The sequence below is a fragment of the Alligator mississippiensis genome, chromosome 5 (genome assembly GCF_030867095.1).
Source record: "Alligator mississippiensis isolate rAllMis1 chromosome 5, rAllMis1, whole genome shotgun sequence".
NCBI lineage: Eukaryota > Metazoa > Chordata > Crocodylia > Alligatoridae > Alligator > Alligator mississippiensis.
The window spans coordinates 46165589-46182395 of record NC_081828.1 but is presented as its reverse complement, the minus strand read 5'-3'; the positions used below and the strand labels follow the sequence as shown (position 1 = coordinate 46182395).

The following is a 16807-nucleotide window of genomic DNA, read 5'->3' as shown; positions in this document are numbered from 1 at the left end:
TAACTCTCAGCAGTCCCCTGGAGATTTGCATCTAATTCCTGCAGACTCCAAAGCAATCCTGAAGGGTTGGCAACCTTAAGTAAGAGGGTGCACAAACTCACCCTTCTTTCTTTACAGGTTACCTCTTAGTCTCCCTATTAATTTGAACCCAACTTTCTGAACAACAACAATCCTAGATGAAAAATTGCTTAAAAAAAACCATGTGCATTTTCAAAAATATTTTCTCTGGTGGTATAATTCCTTCATCATTTTTCTGCCTCTTCTACCTTGTTATTTGAATAGAAAATCCTTTAAAAACAAAACAAAAAAAAATGTCCATTTCATACCCTGTGAAACAAGCAAATATAAAATTTCAGAACATCTGCTCCAAAGTAGGTACTGCAAATTCTCAGTTTTATCAGAACTGGGGTATTTCTTTCCCCTCCCCCATAAAGATTCGGATGTAGTCAAGTGGTTGGCAGAGAATCTTAGCTTTATTTTTATTTAATTTCTAGCTCTTGTGGTTACAGAGAGAAACTTGGAAAAGTTACTCTGACAGTCCCAGCAACCAAAGGCAAATAAATAGTGTAATCTATTCACATGTATAATTTGCTTAATTGAATAACCCAATCCCAGTCCACATCTGATGCCTATTGTTTACATGGTAACAAACACTGGTTTTCTGTACATGGCAGTGGTTCCCCAAGGTTGTGCCACAGCACACTGGTGTGCCAGGACCACAGGGGAAGCGCACCACAAAAAATGGACTGGGTTGGGCCCCAGCTGCACAAGCCTTGTGGCCGGGTCAGGCCCAAAGACTGGTGGGTGAAAGGTGCCACCAATTTTAATCCAGAAAAAAGTGCTTCAAGTTTTGCCAACTCTGACTGAAGCTATTCCAGGAGATTCCCCCCCCATGTGACGTAATGTCGTGAATAGTACCGTTCAACCCGTTCACAGTATCAGCCTCCCGGATTGCTTTCAGTAGTCACCGGGAGACTCCCGGCCAACCCGGGAGGGTGGGCAACTATGTGCTTCGGGTATCAAAAGTTTGGGAAGCGCTGGTACGTGGGCTGTTTGGCGTTTCTGCTGCTTTCCTGTGTGGCGTTTTCCAGCCCGTCTGCTCTGTAATTGAACTGTACTCCGCCGAAGTGCCTGTTAGCTCCAACGCGAACTTTTGCAACAGGGTGTTTAACACAATCAGCGAAGGGTTGTCAAAAAGGCTGCTTGCTGTTCAGGAGCCCTGAGAACGAGGGCGGCTTATACCACTCCTGGCTGGCAAGGCCCCTCAAGTGCCCAGCGCGGCCCGGGCCCCAGCAGCCCCTGAGCGTGTTCACGGCCTGAGCGTGAGGAGATCGGCCCGCGTGGGGTGGATACCACAGCGCTGCTAGAGCAAGGCACGTCCAGCGCCCTCGGGCAGGGCTCGGCCGGCCGCCACCGGCGCCCCGCTGCCTCCGCAGGCAACCGGGTAGGTGCAGCTTCCCTCCAACGCGAGGGACACAAGTGACGGAGGCACCGCCCAATCAAACCGCGGACTGAAGCTGTAGCCCCGCCCCCAAGCAGTGTCGCCAGTAACGACCACCCCGGCCCCGCCCCCTACTGGCTGCTGCCAATCAGCAAGGCCGGGCCTCCTGACTGGCGCGTCACAACGGCTGTGACAAGTCCACTCCCCATTGGCGTTCGACTGCAGCCACCGCCTGGCACTTGTCAGTCACGGGCGACGCAGCCCCGCCCCTCCCCCCGAAGCTCTCCCAGCGGTATCAGGCTCCCCCTTCCCCGCACTCCGGTGGCTGCGCAGTGGCGCCGCCATGGCGGGGCAGCTGGAGGCGGTGCGCGAGGTGGAGATCGACGCGGACGGCACGTTCAAGTACATCCTGGTGCGGGTGCAGCGCGCGGGGGGCGCCGAGCAGCGAGACGTCGTCAGGGGCAACAAAGCGGCCGAGTTCCACAGTGAGTCCTCCACGGGAGGGGGCGGGGCTCGGCGCGAGAGGCCCCGCCCATGGGGGCGGGGCCAGGCCGGCTCTTGCGGTAGCCCTGACAGCAGTCTACAGCCGCGCGCAGCTGGAGCGCTTGGGACTGTCCCTGGGCTGCTGGATGCCCGCCTTTCTCTGGCAGGGCAGGCTCCCCACAGGGGCCCCGTGCCTGGGCGTGTCAAGATTTTGTCACAAAAAGGTGTGGCTGCAATGGGCTCTACCTTGACACTTGCCGCCCAGGAAAGATATGTGAACACAGAAGAAAACGGGGCCGTGCTCAGCAGCCCTTACAAAGGCAAACAAAGTGCCAGGGATAGGAAGAAGGGAATCGTAATACCGAACGTCTCATCGTGCCCCTTTACAAGTCCACAGGGGCGGCCACGCCTCGAGTCTTGTGCCCAGTTCTGGTCCCTGCACCTCAAAAAAGGAGAGGGGAGATCTGGAGACTGTCCAGAGCAAGGCGGCAGGGGTGATGAGTGGTGTGGACCGGGTTTTGCATGAGGAGAGATTCAAGGGGCTGGGCCCATTCAGCTTAGAGAAGAGATGCTTGAGGGGGCGTGATGAGGGTTTAGTACTAACTGGTGAAGAGAAAGTAAGTGGGGCTTTCTTATTCACTCTCGCTTTCTCAGTACGAGTATTAGGGGTCACAAAACAAAACTAGCAGGTAATGAATTTAAAACTAACAAAACAAATTTCTTTGTCAACCAGCGTGTAATTAAAGTGTGGACCTCTTTGTCGCCAGATGCTGTGGAAGTCGACAGTTTAGCCAGATTCAAAAAGGGATTGGACACATTTTTGGAGGAAAGGGGCATCATTGAGCATAGGAGTGAGGACTCTGGCCTCTGAATTGGAGCATCTTAGACCTTAAATGCCGAAGGCTGCAAGGACGAGAGGAACGGGGGGGGGGGGGGAACCCTGGTTATACCCACTTCAGTCTCCCTTGCAGCATCCATTCTGTGCCCCTGTGTGACACAGGAGATGGGGCAAGAGGGACCAATGGTCTGACCCAGTAAGTGGCAGTTCTTACGTTTTAATTCTTATGCCAACAGCCCTATGGAGTTTGGGACCCATGAGAGCTGAATTAGGGGTAAAACCCAAGCTGGTTTTCAGTTTGTCAGGATAAGCGCGCACACAGATACTGTAAAGACATGCTAATGCATGCACTGCTTCAACAGGAACTAATAACATTCAGTTTATAAGGTTTTTTGATCTTTCTTTTAGAAGCCTGGTTGCTATGAAGATAATTTAAATTAAGACTGTCTTTACGATGCTCTCTTACGGCATTTTTACATATGCTGCAGGAGGTGTGGGGGGGTGGGGCACTTTAATTAGCGAGCCACACTAATTAGAAGTGACCAATCGTTACCTGTATCAGCATCCTCACACTGAAAAAGGTGGCGGGGTGCTTTGAAATAAAGCTCGTTTGACAAGCTTTAGTTCAAAGTGCCCTGCTGCTGTTTTTCTGTGCAGGGATGCTGATTCACACGACACTGGAGTCTTCTGGAGCACGTTAATTTTGTGCTCTGGTAGACTCGGCTCTGACGCACTGGAAATCCAGTGCATCGGAGCCAGCTTCCTGCATGTGTATAGGAGTCCTTAGACCTTGTCTGTCCTGGATTTTGTACTAGGCTTTGCTTGGAGTCGCACTGTGCCCACATAAAAAGCAACTCTTACTAGTATTGCTCAACATAGCTTCCAGACCTCTTAGACTTCAGCTAAGGGTTGTACAGTTTGACCAGCCTCTAATTTAATGAAACCAACAAGCTTAAGTATAACCATTCTGGTGCCCCCAGATCTATCGATAACAAAATCTTTTTCTTACAAGCCTCAGATAGGAGATTAGAAAGAATGAGTAACTTAGAAAAAAAGGACCTCTAAATCTTTTTGATATTGAAATGCAAGTTCTGGCTAATGGATTTAAATATCTTTTTCCAGATCACATATTTGAAAAATTAAATCCTGAAATGGAAAAATTGGGCTTTGAATGCAAGTGCCTGGGAGGAGGAAAAATTGACCATAATAGCAAAGATAAGAAACTGCGGGTATTTGGTCTCTCTACAGTAAGTCCTGGGTTTGTTTCTTTGAACAAGTTACAATTTATGTTTTTATGTAAAATAATTTGCAGTAGTAAACTATTACAGTCCTAATTATTACAATTAGCATTTTTTTTTTGTTTAAAAAGTTAGACTGAAATTAATATCATGCTTTTATTTTTTTTTTCTATCAGTTGTGTTTTTGTATTAACATACAGTTCAGGTTTCAGTTAACCGTGCTGTTTCGAGTTCACTGGAGTTAATGCTCCTCTTGTTAGCTGAGAGTCAATTATGTTTCATTTAAACCCTAACTCTGATTTTCTTCTTTTTTCCTGCCCTCTACTTTTCAGAAGTGTTAGTGACCTATATAGAAGTTACTGATACCTGCCTTCAACCTTAACTCTAGTTAATAAGGTTTATTTTCATTAAAGAATCCTGTCTATGTTCTAACTCTGCAAAAACAGAGAAAAAGGTTGATTTCTTTTAAATAAGATAGTTTATAGAAAATGGCTTTATTCTTTTATGGCATGTGAGTCTAAAGATTCTGTATAATCCTGTTCTTTCTTAAAGACAGACTAAAAACTGACTACAGAACTTTCATTTACTTCAGCGCGAGTATTGCGAGTTAAAATACATTAAGCTTTGAGGCCATTAAACTGGATATTTAGAATGATAACTCAAACTTGATGATTTGGCATCTCATACATTTGTACCCTTTTAAACTTTTTCCCCTCTTTCCTGCAGGGATATGGTAAAGCAGATCATTCAGTGACTGTAGAAATACTAAAAAGAGTATACAAAGACTACGAAATTACTTGGTCGGATGACAAGAAATGAATTTAACTACTGTGTAATATATCATCTTAAATTGTGTTCAAATAAATCAGTGTGACTTTTAGTTGAATAAAAAGATCCATAGTGATGTTTTGTTTCCCTCTGTGTGCTCTCCATACATGTTGAATAGCTTGACCCTGCTTCAGTGTAAGACTGTCCAGACTAAACAGGTGCTGTATTCACTTGAATCTAAGACCCTGAATTTGAAATGAATCCCCAATAATTAGATACCATACATGGAAAATATGGTATAATTTTCCATGCATAGAATCTAATCATTGGAAGGTTATCTTTAATTCATCCTCCCACTACTGTGGCGGGAGGCAGCTGGTATTGAGAGGTCAAGCAGTTTGCCCTCTGCTTGTGCCTGTGCCCTGCTACCTCTGCCCCCTGCCTGCCCCCCACTGCTGCAGCTTTGGAGTTTCTCTTCCTCCTCTGCCTCTATTCCCCCTCTCCTCTCTCCCCATAAGTCTCTACTTTCTTCCTGCCCCTTACTCTTGCTGGAAGGCATCAACACCGTTCTAGCCTAGGGTACAGCCCAGCCCCTGTAGCACCTATGTGGGCTGTGCACCACTGCTACAGGGCTTCTCAGTGCTTTAGGCTGCAGCTTGGATGGAGCCCACTGATGCATAGAAGGGTAAGGGAGGCAGGAAGGGAGAAATAGGGGCAGGCAGAGGAGCAGAGACTGCGTGGGGTAGAGATGGGAAGAAGAGGCTGGAGGGCAGAGATGGGGTGGGGGGTGGGGCAGGCAGCAGCTGTGGCTATGGTTCAGACCCTGGGTATGGGTTGGTGCCCGAGTCATGGCAGCTGCTGCACCTCCGCTCTCTCGTACTTGATTCTAAGATGAAGGGCCCTTTCTCTTATGTTAAATGGGGGGGGCACATCTTAAAATCATGGAACTATGGTATTGTCAAATGAGCATACATATCTGGTAGGGCTGTGCGAGGCTTCGGACAGAGCTTTGGATCCAGAGAAGCTTCGGACGCTTCAGGGTCCGAAGCAGCACATCCAGGTGGAAGCGCTGGCCTTGTTAGGCTTCGGAGTCGCCTCAGAGATCCGGCCGTAGGATATAATAGGGAAAAAATAAAATATAACGTTGTTTTTGTCTGATTTGGATGAAATTTTCAGGAGTGGTAGACTCTGCAGAGGGGATGAAGCCTGCCAAGTTTCAAGAAGATCGGTCCAGGGGGTTGGGAGGAACAGCACCCCAAATTGTTGAAAGCAAAACCCCTGTCACATCTATGTGTTACAACATGGCCGGGTGAAAACTGCAAGGTGGTAGCTCTTGCTTAGGCCACAAAGCCTGCCAAGTTTCAAGATCGGTGCAGGGGTTTGGGGGGAACTGCCCCTCAAGCTGCGGACAAGCAAAACTTGTACTGTTGGCGCTTGTGGGACAGTCTCTGTCTTAGGATGGGGGAGGGGAGACACTACTGCAGGCCTGGCTGCTAAACTACTGTGTTTCCAGTTACCAATCAATCAATCAATCATGATTCAGTCAGGGACCAAGAACTCAGGGACCAGCTCAATACACAGGACCTAGCTACTACATAAAGACTTAACGAGCAGCAATTAGCACCTACAAACCCAGGCTAAGGAGAGGAAAGAATCAAAACAAGATAATCAACTGCCCCAAGACAGACACAGTCTTGGCATGAGTTTTGCCTGTCAGCAGCTAGGGGTGCAGGGCCCCAGAACCCCCCTGCACCGATCTCCTCCACACCTAGCACGCGTCACAGCAGGGGCCAAGATGCCTGCAGCTGTCACCCCTGTGCACCTTAACTCACACAGTGTCACCCATGGCACCAGTTTTGCTTGTCTGCAGCTTGAGGTGCAGTTCCCTCCAAACCCCTGCACCGATCTCCTTGAAACTTGGCAGACTTTGTGGCCTCAGTAAGAGCTACCAGTCCTGCAGTTTTGACATATCATACATATCTTAACTTGGGCTGCATCTGAATTGTTTAGTGCAGGGGTTTTCAACCGAGGGACCCTGCCCCCCCTGCTAGTCTGGCCACAGGGTACTCCTGCCTTCTTGACCAACCGCTGGGGGTACAATGACCCAAAAAAGTTAAAACCCCCTGGTATAATGCATCTTCCTGATGTTCTAGCATTGAGGCCATCCTTAATTTATTAAATGCAAACATTTCTTTTTATTGTTCTTCCTTGCTACTTGTGACAGGACCAAGCCCCAGAGGTGGATGTGATGCTCCCTGGTAGCCAAACGGCTTCTGTCTAGCTCTCCCTCTAAGCTACCTTCCCTTTTCCCACATCTGCCACGCCTTGGTATTCTTAATAGATTTGGAAAGGGTCTTCAAGTGAGCCTTGGCCTGTCTTCTGGCCAGCAGATCCTTTTTGTATCCCACTGATCCAAATCTATCCTTATGCTAGATGGGCCCTTCTGGCCTGTACATGCCCCCAGGACACCAGATACTTTATGGGCTGCTCACAGCCTCTAACCTACCCTAGAGCTGTACCTATGCCTCGCAGGTATTACCACTCACTCAGAGGGTGCTCAGACCCTAATTTCTGCTCCAATCCATTCAGGCCTCCTTGCCTTTTCTCAGTCTCTGCCCTCCTTATGCTCAGGCTTCTGCACCTCCATCAGTCTCCATCCCTCCCGGACTATTAATTCCTCCCGAATTAATGGAGGAAGTGGGCTGTGTGGCATCAACTTTTCCCTGCGTACTCTCTTCCCCTCTCCTCCCCCGCTCCCGCAGTGTCCCTGTTGTTGACTGGCCAGGAGGCAAAAATGGTGCCATATTTAAAACCGCCACTGCACAGCCCACTTCTGCCATTAATTCAGTAGGTCCCTAGCTATGGTCCCCTGGCCCTAGTTCTTGCCCCTGTTTGTTCCTACCCTTTCTGGTTGTGGGCCCCTGGCCTAGTTTTTGTCTCTCTCAGATTATGGTTCTGCCCCCCCCTTGAGCTGTGGGATCCCTGACCCTGCTTATTCTCACTGCACTTGGGCCGTGGGTTCTTGTTTTTCTTGCTCTCCTTGGCAGGAACCTCTCCTGTGTCTTGGGCCCCAGCCCCTGGCAGGGTTCCTCAAAACAGTTGTGTGCCAGCACCACTGGGACCTCCAGCATCCCCTTACTCATCTGTAAACCTTTAATCCCTTGCTGGTGGTCTTCATGCTATACAGCTCCCAGTATGTTGCTGAGCTATGGTTTATTGAGTACAAAGCTCCTTCCCCAGGTAGCTTGCAGTCCTTAGAGCAAGTTGCCCCACTCAATCACTCCTTTCAGAACAAAACTCCTTCCCTGACCACCTGCAGAACCAGACTGGCCCCTAGCTCAAGTCCTGGGCTTTTATAATCTCTAAACCCTGCCTCTGCAGGTTATGTGACTCTCGCCCTTGCTACAGCGATTGCTCATCATGCCCAGCCATTTAGTTTCCAAGGGAGTTTACAGTTACCTGGCTAAATTACCCAGCTAAGCTCTGCTCTATTGTCTTATTGCAGCAGAGCTAGGCATGCCTAGTCTTTGGCATCTTATTGCCTGCCTTCTTGCAGCCAGTTCACTCTGAGCAAGGTTCCCTTGCCTGGCTGCAGGTGTTCCCCTTCTTAATGTGCAGCTCTCTACCATGTTCCCTGGCTGCCTAGTCCTTTGCAGCTGACCTTTGCTCTGCTGCCTGGCCTCTGTCTGCTGCAAAAATTTCCCTTGAAGTAACAGAAGTGTTAGTCTCCCTGTTATACTACCATATTGAATACTCCACTGCCTTTCAACACAATAGTTTCTTTTTTTATATATCCCTCCTAAAAACTTTTGTTGCCTACAAATGGTAGGTCAATAATATAAATATATACAAATCCTGATCATTATCTCTGCTAAGCTTCATGACATAGTCTACATCTGCTAAAGTTATTCAGCTAGATGAGTTTTCTTGAAGATGCATTTACCATGGGGTATTTCTTGAGCAAACAATGCAAAATATAAAATAGAAGTTATTTTAGTCCATTTTCCATTAGATACTCCCATTACAGAAAGCTTCTATACCTACCATCAGCAGTGAGGCCAGAGAATGTAATGCCAGTTATCCTCCTAAGATAGTCTTACCACTCCCCACCCCTGCTTTATCTTTGCCAGCTTCATACCCTACTGAACACTCCTTAATCAGTAATGGCTGATGATATGGATTACAGCTTTGATTTCTTTTTTATTAACAGAATTTTGACTTGGGAATATTTTCCCATGCTATTACATCTAGTAACCAAGAATAGCAAAGGAGTCGGAATAATTTCTAAACAGAACATTTTCCGTGAGGCAAAAGGTGTAGATGAGATTTTACGTTTTTTCCTAAAGTTTTCAATAGCATGACATCTGTAAAAGTTGACATTTTAACTGCCTTGCTGGTCTCTCTGCAAGAAACAGGAGTATTTTATGACCTTATTTCCTGTAACTAGCAAACGCTTCCAAGAGAGCTTGTCTGATAAGGAGAACCCTGGTTCCTTTAACAAAAAACAAATCTCTCTTCAAAATTAACTTCCCTGAAAGACGGCAGCAGGATTTAATGTTTCTCTCTACACTTCCAACTTACTGGAAAAGCAGCCAGGCTGGATTTCTTGTTATAAAGAAGTCAATCTTCCAAAACGTGAGAGTGGAGGGGTAAATTCTGGGAAAAGGCTGAGATGAGAGCTGTGGTTGCCTGATTTCCAGCTTCATTTTTCACATGCAAGAAATTCTAGATGGCTCTTTAGCAGCATGATGCCATACCAAGGAGACCTTGGAGAGAAGCTTCATTAGTTTGTGATGTAAGGGGAAGGATAATCATGCCTCACTTGCAATGCCCAGTCCACTGTAAGAAGTGGGTAGTGTAGAGGCCATTTTTTCCTATTTTTTTAAAAGTTGCTCCTGAGCTGGCTTCTAGGGTTACAATGATTTGACATGTAGGGGAGAAGGAAATGTTCCTAGTCTGAAAGGGAAGAATGATGGCCATCTTCAAATGTCAACAGACTTACCAGAGGAGAAACCTAGGGCCCAAGTCCTACTTCTATTGACTCAAATAGGGATAGGATCAGGAAGAATAAAACCTAAGCAAAATTTCATGGAAACAGATACTCAAGAATTTTTTTTTGCTAGTTTCACCTCAGACAAATGGAATTTTTAGACAAAGTACACACTTTTAGACAAAGTACACACCTCTAGGCTAGGATTTGGAAATGGTAACTTAATTACATTAACAATATTTCATGTTTTTATATTTTGCTATGGGGCCATTAAATCTCTGTAAGACCTTCAAAAGTTTGATAGGCATAAAAAACCCAAGGATGTTCTAAGGTTACAGCTAAGAATGAAATGAAGAATTTGAGTAAAGGAAAATCTATGCAGAACATCAGGGGGAAAAATAAGTGAATTCTAACAGTGGAAACTCTCAAAAGGAAATGGTAGAAGCTGCATTGCTTTACCAGTGCCAACTAACATTTTAGAGAATAGAGCAATTAGTTAATAGTCTCTGCTAACAGTTGCTAAATACTACATGTGAAAGAGAGAGGATAAGATCAAGAGCTAAAGTTTATTAAACTTCCTCAGAAATACCTTTTGTTGAAAAGTGTGGAAGGAGATTATTCAGACTCTCTTTCCACTCTGGAAAAACAGGCCCTTTGTAGAAAGTTATAAGCAATTTTTAATGACACTCAGTTTCCTCCTTTCCCCCACTCTGTCTCACTGCCCAACCTCAAAAAGAGTAGACTTTACGAATATATTGGTATCCTAACCATCCCCCTTCTGTATTTTGGACAGTAGTTTAAATGTTGACATTTATAGGCTGTTCAATTGCTATTAGGCTCTATAATTAATATTGTTTGAAAGGAAGTAGGGGAAATTAAAAGTACCTGGTTCCACATTGTTGTAACTTTAGCATAAGCCTACCTTTTGATATTATAAGTCTAAAGTACTATTTATTTGATAAAAACTTATCTTCAAAAAAACAGATACAGCCAAATCAGTCTATATCTTTTTCTTTACTAGTTGGTCTTATGGGAAATGTCTCTGTGACTGTCTTAATTCACAGGATTACTATAAAAAATATAACAAGCTGTTCTGAAAATTGGTTTTTTTTGTAAATAAGTCAGACCAAGAGGATTTCCTGTCCTTTATCTGAAGTGACACAGTCAAAATTGCAACACCACAGCTCGTGTACCCAACACTCATGGGTTTGAATGATATTGTTAAAATAAATTCTTTATTAAGCAGTGTCATAGCTCGGAAAAAATTTACTGCATTGTGGAGATGCCTATCACTCTAACCATACCATTTTTTCCTCTCTCAATATTCTATGTTGACTCAACATTTCTCTATCGAGACTGTTTAATTTAATGACAGGAATTTCTTAATCCATCACTGCAGTACAAATACATTGGGGCTAGGCATGTTGCTATTTCAGTGCATAGTAACATTATACTAGTTAGGACAGAAAGCAAAGATCTGAAATGCCTCTGAAACTTTTTGGTAGGTAGCATGGAAGACTGGTGCCTCCTGAGACTGGGGGGGGGGGGGGGGCACAATTTCTGGGCAGCAGCGTTGGCGGTGGGCTGGCGAGTGGCAACCACCTGAAAAGCCGGCAGTGGCATTGGTGGTGAAGGGGAGGGGTGGCGATTGGTGACTGCCCACAGGATCTGGCAGTGGCGGCAGTGGCAGGAGAGGGGGTGGTAGCCAATTCAGGGGGAGCACATACCCCCACCCCCATGCCCCTCCTATGAGTCACTTATGGTGGGTAGAGTAAGTTTGAAAAATTTCTGTCTGAAATCTAATTTTCCATAGAAGGGAGAGTTCCTGCCACAACACATTGACCCCTAACTTAACTTTGGGGTGAAACTGCAGTATTGACACAGAAACAGGATCTCCAGTAGACAGGCTTTACTTAGAGATCCATTTTATTTTCCAACACTTAATTTACGTGACATAGAATGACCAATTGAAGGAATATGGCAGCAGATTCTAATCTAGCTACTGCAGAAATCTGCAATTACAGTGTATACTATAAGTGTCTAACCTTACCATACAAAAACCCCCTTAGTGTTGAAGACAAATCTTTGTATGTGAAAGGCCTTCCCAAGCTAAGCATCTGGTTGGAGGTATTAGACCTATAATATCTACTTGGCACCTGAGAAGGCCTGGGTTTGAATGTCCCATCCCCCATACAACTACTGTATTGAAATAATTTGTTAACAAACAGTGCATTACTGTAGTTGAGGCCTTTTTGTATGAGTTGAGTGTCTAGTCTCACTAATAATAAAAAGCTTCCCTTCTGGTCCAAAATTATTCATGTTCACATAGAATCATAGAAAATGAGGGTTGGAAGGAACCTCAGGAGGTCATCTACTCCAAACCCCTGCTCAAAGCAGGACCAGCCCCAACTAGATCATCCCTTTGTCTATCTGGGTCTTAAAAACCTCCAAGGATGGAGTCCACAACCTCTCTGGGTAACCTGTGCCAGTGTTTTACTACCCTCCTAGTGAAAAAATTCTGCCTAATATTTAGTCTAAAGTTCCTTTACCACAACTTGAGACCTTTGCTCCTTGTTGTCATCTGTCACCACTGAGAAGTCTAGCTCCATCCGCTTTCAAACCCCTCCTTAAAGTAGTTGAAGGCTGCTGTTAAATCCCCTCAGTCTTCCCTTCTCTAGACTAAATAAGCCCAGTTCCCTCAGCCTCTCCTCATGAGTCATGTCCGCCAGCCCCTTCACCACTTTCACTGCCCTCTGCTGCACTCTCTCCAATTTGTCTACATCCTTCCTGTAGTGGGGGGCCCAAAACTGAACACAGTACTCCAGATGCGGCCTCACCAGTGCTGAATAGAGGGGAATAATCACTTCCCTTGTCCTGCTGGCAGCACTGCTACCGATGCAGCAGAGGATGCCATTAGCCTTCTTGGTAACAAGGACACGCTGCTGGCTCATATTCAGTTTATTGTCCACTGTAACCTCCAGGTCCTTTTCTGCAGAGCTGCTGCCCAGCCAGTCAGCCCCCAGGCTGTACTGGTGCATGGGATTGTTCTGTCCTAAGCGTAGGACTTTACACTTGTCCAAGTTGAAACTTGTGAGATTTCTTTCGGCCCAATCCTCCAATTTGTCTGCGTTACTCTGAATCTTAGCCCTACCATCCAGTGTATCTACTACTCCCCCCAGCTAGGTGTCATCTGCAGACTTGCTGAGGGTGCACTCTACACCATCTTTCAGGTCACTGATGAAGATATTGAACAAAACCTGTGGGGTACTCCATTTGATAACAACTGCCAACTAGACATCAAGCCATTGATTACTACCCTCTAACCCTGATGATCCAGCCAGTTTTCTGTCCATTCATTACAGTCCATTCATGCAGTCTGGATTTCTTTAGCTTGCCTGTAAGAATGTTGTGGGAAACCATATCAGAAGTCTTGCTAAAATCAAGGTATACCACATCCAAAGGTTTCCCCGATTCATCATGTTTATTGTCAGTGTGACACTACCAATTTCTTGTATAGAATATTTCCCCACTTAGATTCATTTTAATTTCAAGTAAAACAATAAACTAAGTTGTTTTTCCTATAAATAAATGATTTGACATGGTAGTTTATCTGCACCAAGATTTTATGATAGTTCAATATATTTATTTTTCTCTCACATTAAGGGCTGACCTCAGTGAAATTCTGATTCCCTTAACATTAGTGGTAAAACTCCCATTAACTTCAATATAGAAAGCATGTCACCCAATGATTATTGGACTCCTGGAGAGCTAAATAAGCAATCTTGTAAACTATATACACACACAGCAAGAAAAATGAAATATTTGCAAGATTAGGTTCTAATATAATGCAAGTAATAAATGGCATTTCCCTCTGGTGGTAAAACAGAAAATTTCATGTTAAAAGTCACTGCATTACATACCAACTCTTAAGTCAAAGACGTGGTCCCAGGACCTCAGCTAAAATACTTAATTGGAACAAGTGTTGCATTTTTTTGCCTCTTTTCAATCCAGTATTTACACATTATATTAAATGTTAGTGGTATTTTGGATGCATTTCTCTCAGATCCGCTAATATAAAACACCCCAGGAATGACAGTAGTAGATTAATCAAAATGGCCATGAGAAGTTTGTATTGCTGCTTCCTCTGCTGTATCTGTCCTGTGAAAAAGTATGACAGATTCTCAGTTGTATCATTTTGGCACCTTTTGCCAGTACTTGATTCAATACATACAACTGTCTAATCAAAATATATTCATTTTATTCTCCAGAAGCAAAGTATCCCAGCATATAAGCCACTTCAAAACAATTCAACTGAGATAAAGAAGGCATGTGCTAGAAATGGTATTTAACCAAATCAATGGGTACAGAAATGTATCAACTAGAACTCTTAAAGGCCATTTCAATAATAAACCGCTTCAGTCCTTCATCGATAATTTTAACAGTTCTAGTCCTGAACACATTCCTCTCTTCAATGAATTTTTCAAAGAGATGGACTCCACCTCCAACTCCAAAATAATGTGCTTTGCTAGCCAGGTACACACAGCCATTTTTAGACAGTAGCTTAGAAAGGGTATCGTGCAAAGCACTATAGTAATCAGGGTTGTAAATAGTCTCTGATGTGAGAATGATATCATACTTTGAAATAAGTTTCCCGTCACTTGATAGGAGTTGACTGAACTCAGACCATTCCCCAGAAAAAAATTTGCACTTTGAGAGCAGACCAGGTGAACAATCTGCTTTCTTGAGCCTTTTTGAAGTAGGTTCACCAGCTCTGTTATCATCATCACTGCCATCACCACCAGCACAGTTAGCCATGACATTAGGCAAGGTTATTTCATCAATTACAATGCCATTGAAGTCCTGAAAATGGACTTTTTCTGCCTTTCCCTTTAAGGCCACTATTCCCAACAGTCCAGCCCCACAGCCAAGATCCAAAACTGTCTTATTGACAAATTGTATCTCAGCTCTTGACAAATAATCTATGAGGTCAAAAGTGCATTCCCAGATTTTCATTCCTCCCTCATAGACACCTGGGAGGAGATCAGAGTGAGAAGAAATACTTTTAGACACTATGTCTTCTCCATGGGAGCCATCTGAAAGGGTCATTTCCACTACAGAAATGTTTACATGATATAGCCCCGATAAGGCTTCCACAACTTTATTTTCTAACACTTTGTCGACATTGTCAGGAATATTATGCTCCCTGGCAACTTTACAGGACTGTTTCTTTGATAGTGTCTCATTCTGGTTTTCATCTTCAGCTGGCTCTGGGCAGCAGCTTGCTACAAGATCTGCAGTTCCTGGTGCTACCTTATATGCATGCAGAGATTCCTGTAATGTGGCATGTTCTTCTGATGACACTTCCTTGCTTTCTGTAGATCCTTTTTGGTTTCTCAAAGCATCCTGTGCAGAGCCCAGGAGTAAGTCTGTATCACCAAGAGCCTCTAGTTTATTTTCTACATTTTCCTTGATAGAAAAGTTAAACTGAAATGCCATTTTTATGAAGTCCAAGGCAAATAAAAAGACCACCTAGAAGTTAAAGTTAGAAAAGATAGATGCACTTGTCCAATGAAAGTGTTGATGTAAATGCGATGTTTCTTGTAATGTGTTGATAAAAACTTGTTCTGGGACTGTCCTAATGTGAAAGAAGGCTCCTGGCACTTAGTTATCACTAAGAGATCTTCTACATGCACAGTCCCATTTGCGCTGTAACTTCATCAGTTGAATTTTCTCTATACAAGAAGAGGATCTGTCAAAAATAGAATATCATGTTGTTAAACAAGATACTATGCCTGATCCAAGCCAGAGAGGCTGAGAAGCGGCCAAAGGATAACATAACTTGTAATCATCTCTTATCACCTTGTAACATCCCCTTCACCTAGATATTACCACCTTTTTCAGAGGACAAAACTAGATGAGATCAAAGAATTTTTGTGTGACAAGAGCGCAAGTTTTTAAAATGGTTTAATCTTTAGCTTTAGTCACAGCTTTCCTTCCTCGTATGTATGTATAAATCACTTGTCTATGAAAAACTAAGATCTCAGATTTGGCCGTCCGACAAGAAAACGTCAGATTTTTTACATTTCAAATCGTCTGTGTAGATTAAAATATTGTTTGTGCTGTTTGCCTGTAGCATTTCTTGGCATCTCATTTGCTCTGACTTGGACAACTACCATTTTAGGGTTTCTCATCTGTGTTTTCTTAGTGACTGTGACTCTCATTTGGAACCAGCAGATTGGTTGGTCGTGTCCTCCTCGCCTTAATAACGCCACCAACAGTCTGACACGGAAATCAAAAAACAAGAATTAATTAAAATGAGAGTAAACTTTTTAATTTCTAATATTACTGAAGCCTAGATCCAACCAAACCAAACCAAACCAAACCAAACCAAACCAAACCAAACCACCTCTAGCTCATCACCACTGCCTGCAGTTGAACTCATGCTGTAAATCCCTAGCTCCACGCTTCATTTGACACTTGCTTAGATTCTCATAGGGTTCAAGCGGCTCTCTCTGTATCAGAAACACTACAGCCCTGTGAGTGTCATTAAGCCCCATACCACGTCATTAAGCACATCACACAGCGCGCGTGCATTTGCACTGAGCCCATCACCACACGTGTGCACGTGGGGCGCTGCACACGATGTGCACGCACGCTGATGAAGCACATTAAGCACAGGACATAGTGTCCAAGCACATTAAACCCGGCCCACCACGGACATACGTATTAAGTAAGCACGGCCCACGACGCCCGTATGAATTGCTCGCATACTGAGCACGGCCCGCGATGCGCACGAACTGCCTGCACATCCACCAAGAGCAGCGCACGCGGACTGCCCGCCCGCCCGCCCGCTGAGCAAGCGCAGCGCCCGTGTGCGGGGCTGGGGCTAGTACCTGCGGGCACAGGCCGCACAACGCCCACAGCTCCGGCCGCCCGGCCCGGCGGCGCTTGAAGCAAGCCAGGCCCCAGCTCTCCCCGCTCCCGCCCTACAGCCCGCCCCGCCCCCTCCGCGCTGGCTCTGCCGCTGCCGCGGGGGCTGCCGGGATAGC

The 16807-nt window shown here is 45.0% G+C and overlaps 2 protein-coding genes across 4 annotated transcripts; one reads left to right on the top strand and one right to left on the bottom strand.

Annotated features, from left to right (window-relative positions):
• Nucleotides 1-1634: 1634 nt before the first annotated feature.
• Nucleotides 1635-4904, top strand: LOC102574934 (14 kDa phosphohistidine phosphatase; the record flags this gene model as incomplete). Its single annotated transcript, XM_014595989.3, has 3 exons — nt 1635-1926; nt 3885-4009; nt 4727-4904. Coding segments are annotated over 3 exons (510 nt in total), but the record flags the coding sequence as incomplete, so codon positions are not given.
• An 8459-nt stretch (nt 4905-13363) lies between these two features.
• Nucleotides 13364-16756, bottom strand: METTL18 (methyltransferase 18, RPL3 N3(tau)-histidine). Of its 3 annotated transcripts, XM_019500221.2 has the most exons (3): nt 16652-16754; nt 15932-16037; nt 13364-15507 (listed from the first exon to the last, which is right to left on the bottom strand). In XM_019500221.2, exon 3 carries the CDS (start codon nt 15252-15254, stop codon nt 14133-14135), a length of 1122 nt encoding a protein of 373 aa, XP_019355766.1. In that variant the 5' UTR covers nt 15255-15507; nt 15932-16037; nt 16652-16754; the 3' UTR covers nt 13364-14132. The 3 variants fall into 3 exon arrangements, with proteins under 3 accessions (XP_019355766.1, XP_014451477.1, XP_014451478.1); XM_014595991.3 differs by lacking the exon at nt 15932-16037 and having other exon boundaries at nt 16652-16756; XM_014595992.3 differs by lacking the exons at nt 15932-16037; nt 16652-16754 and adding an exon at nt 16482-16602.
• Between the last annotated feature and the right edge of the window lie 51 nt (nt 16757-16807).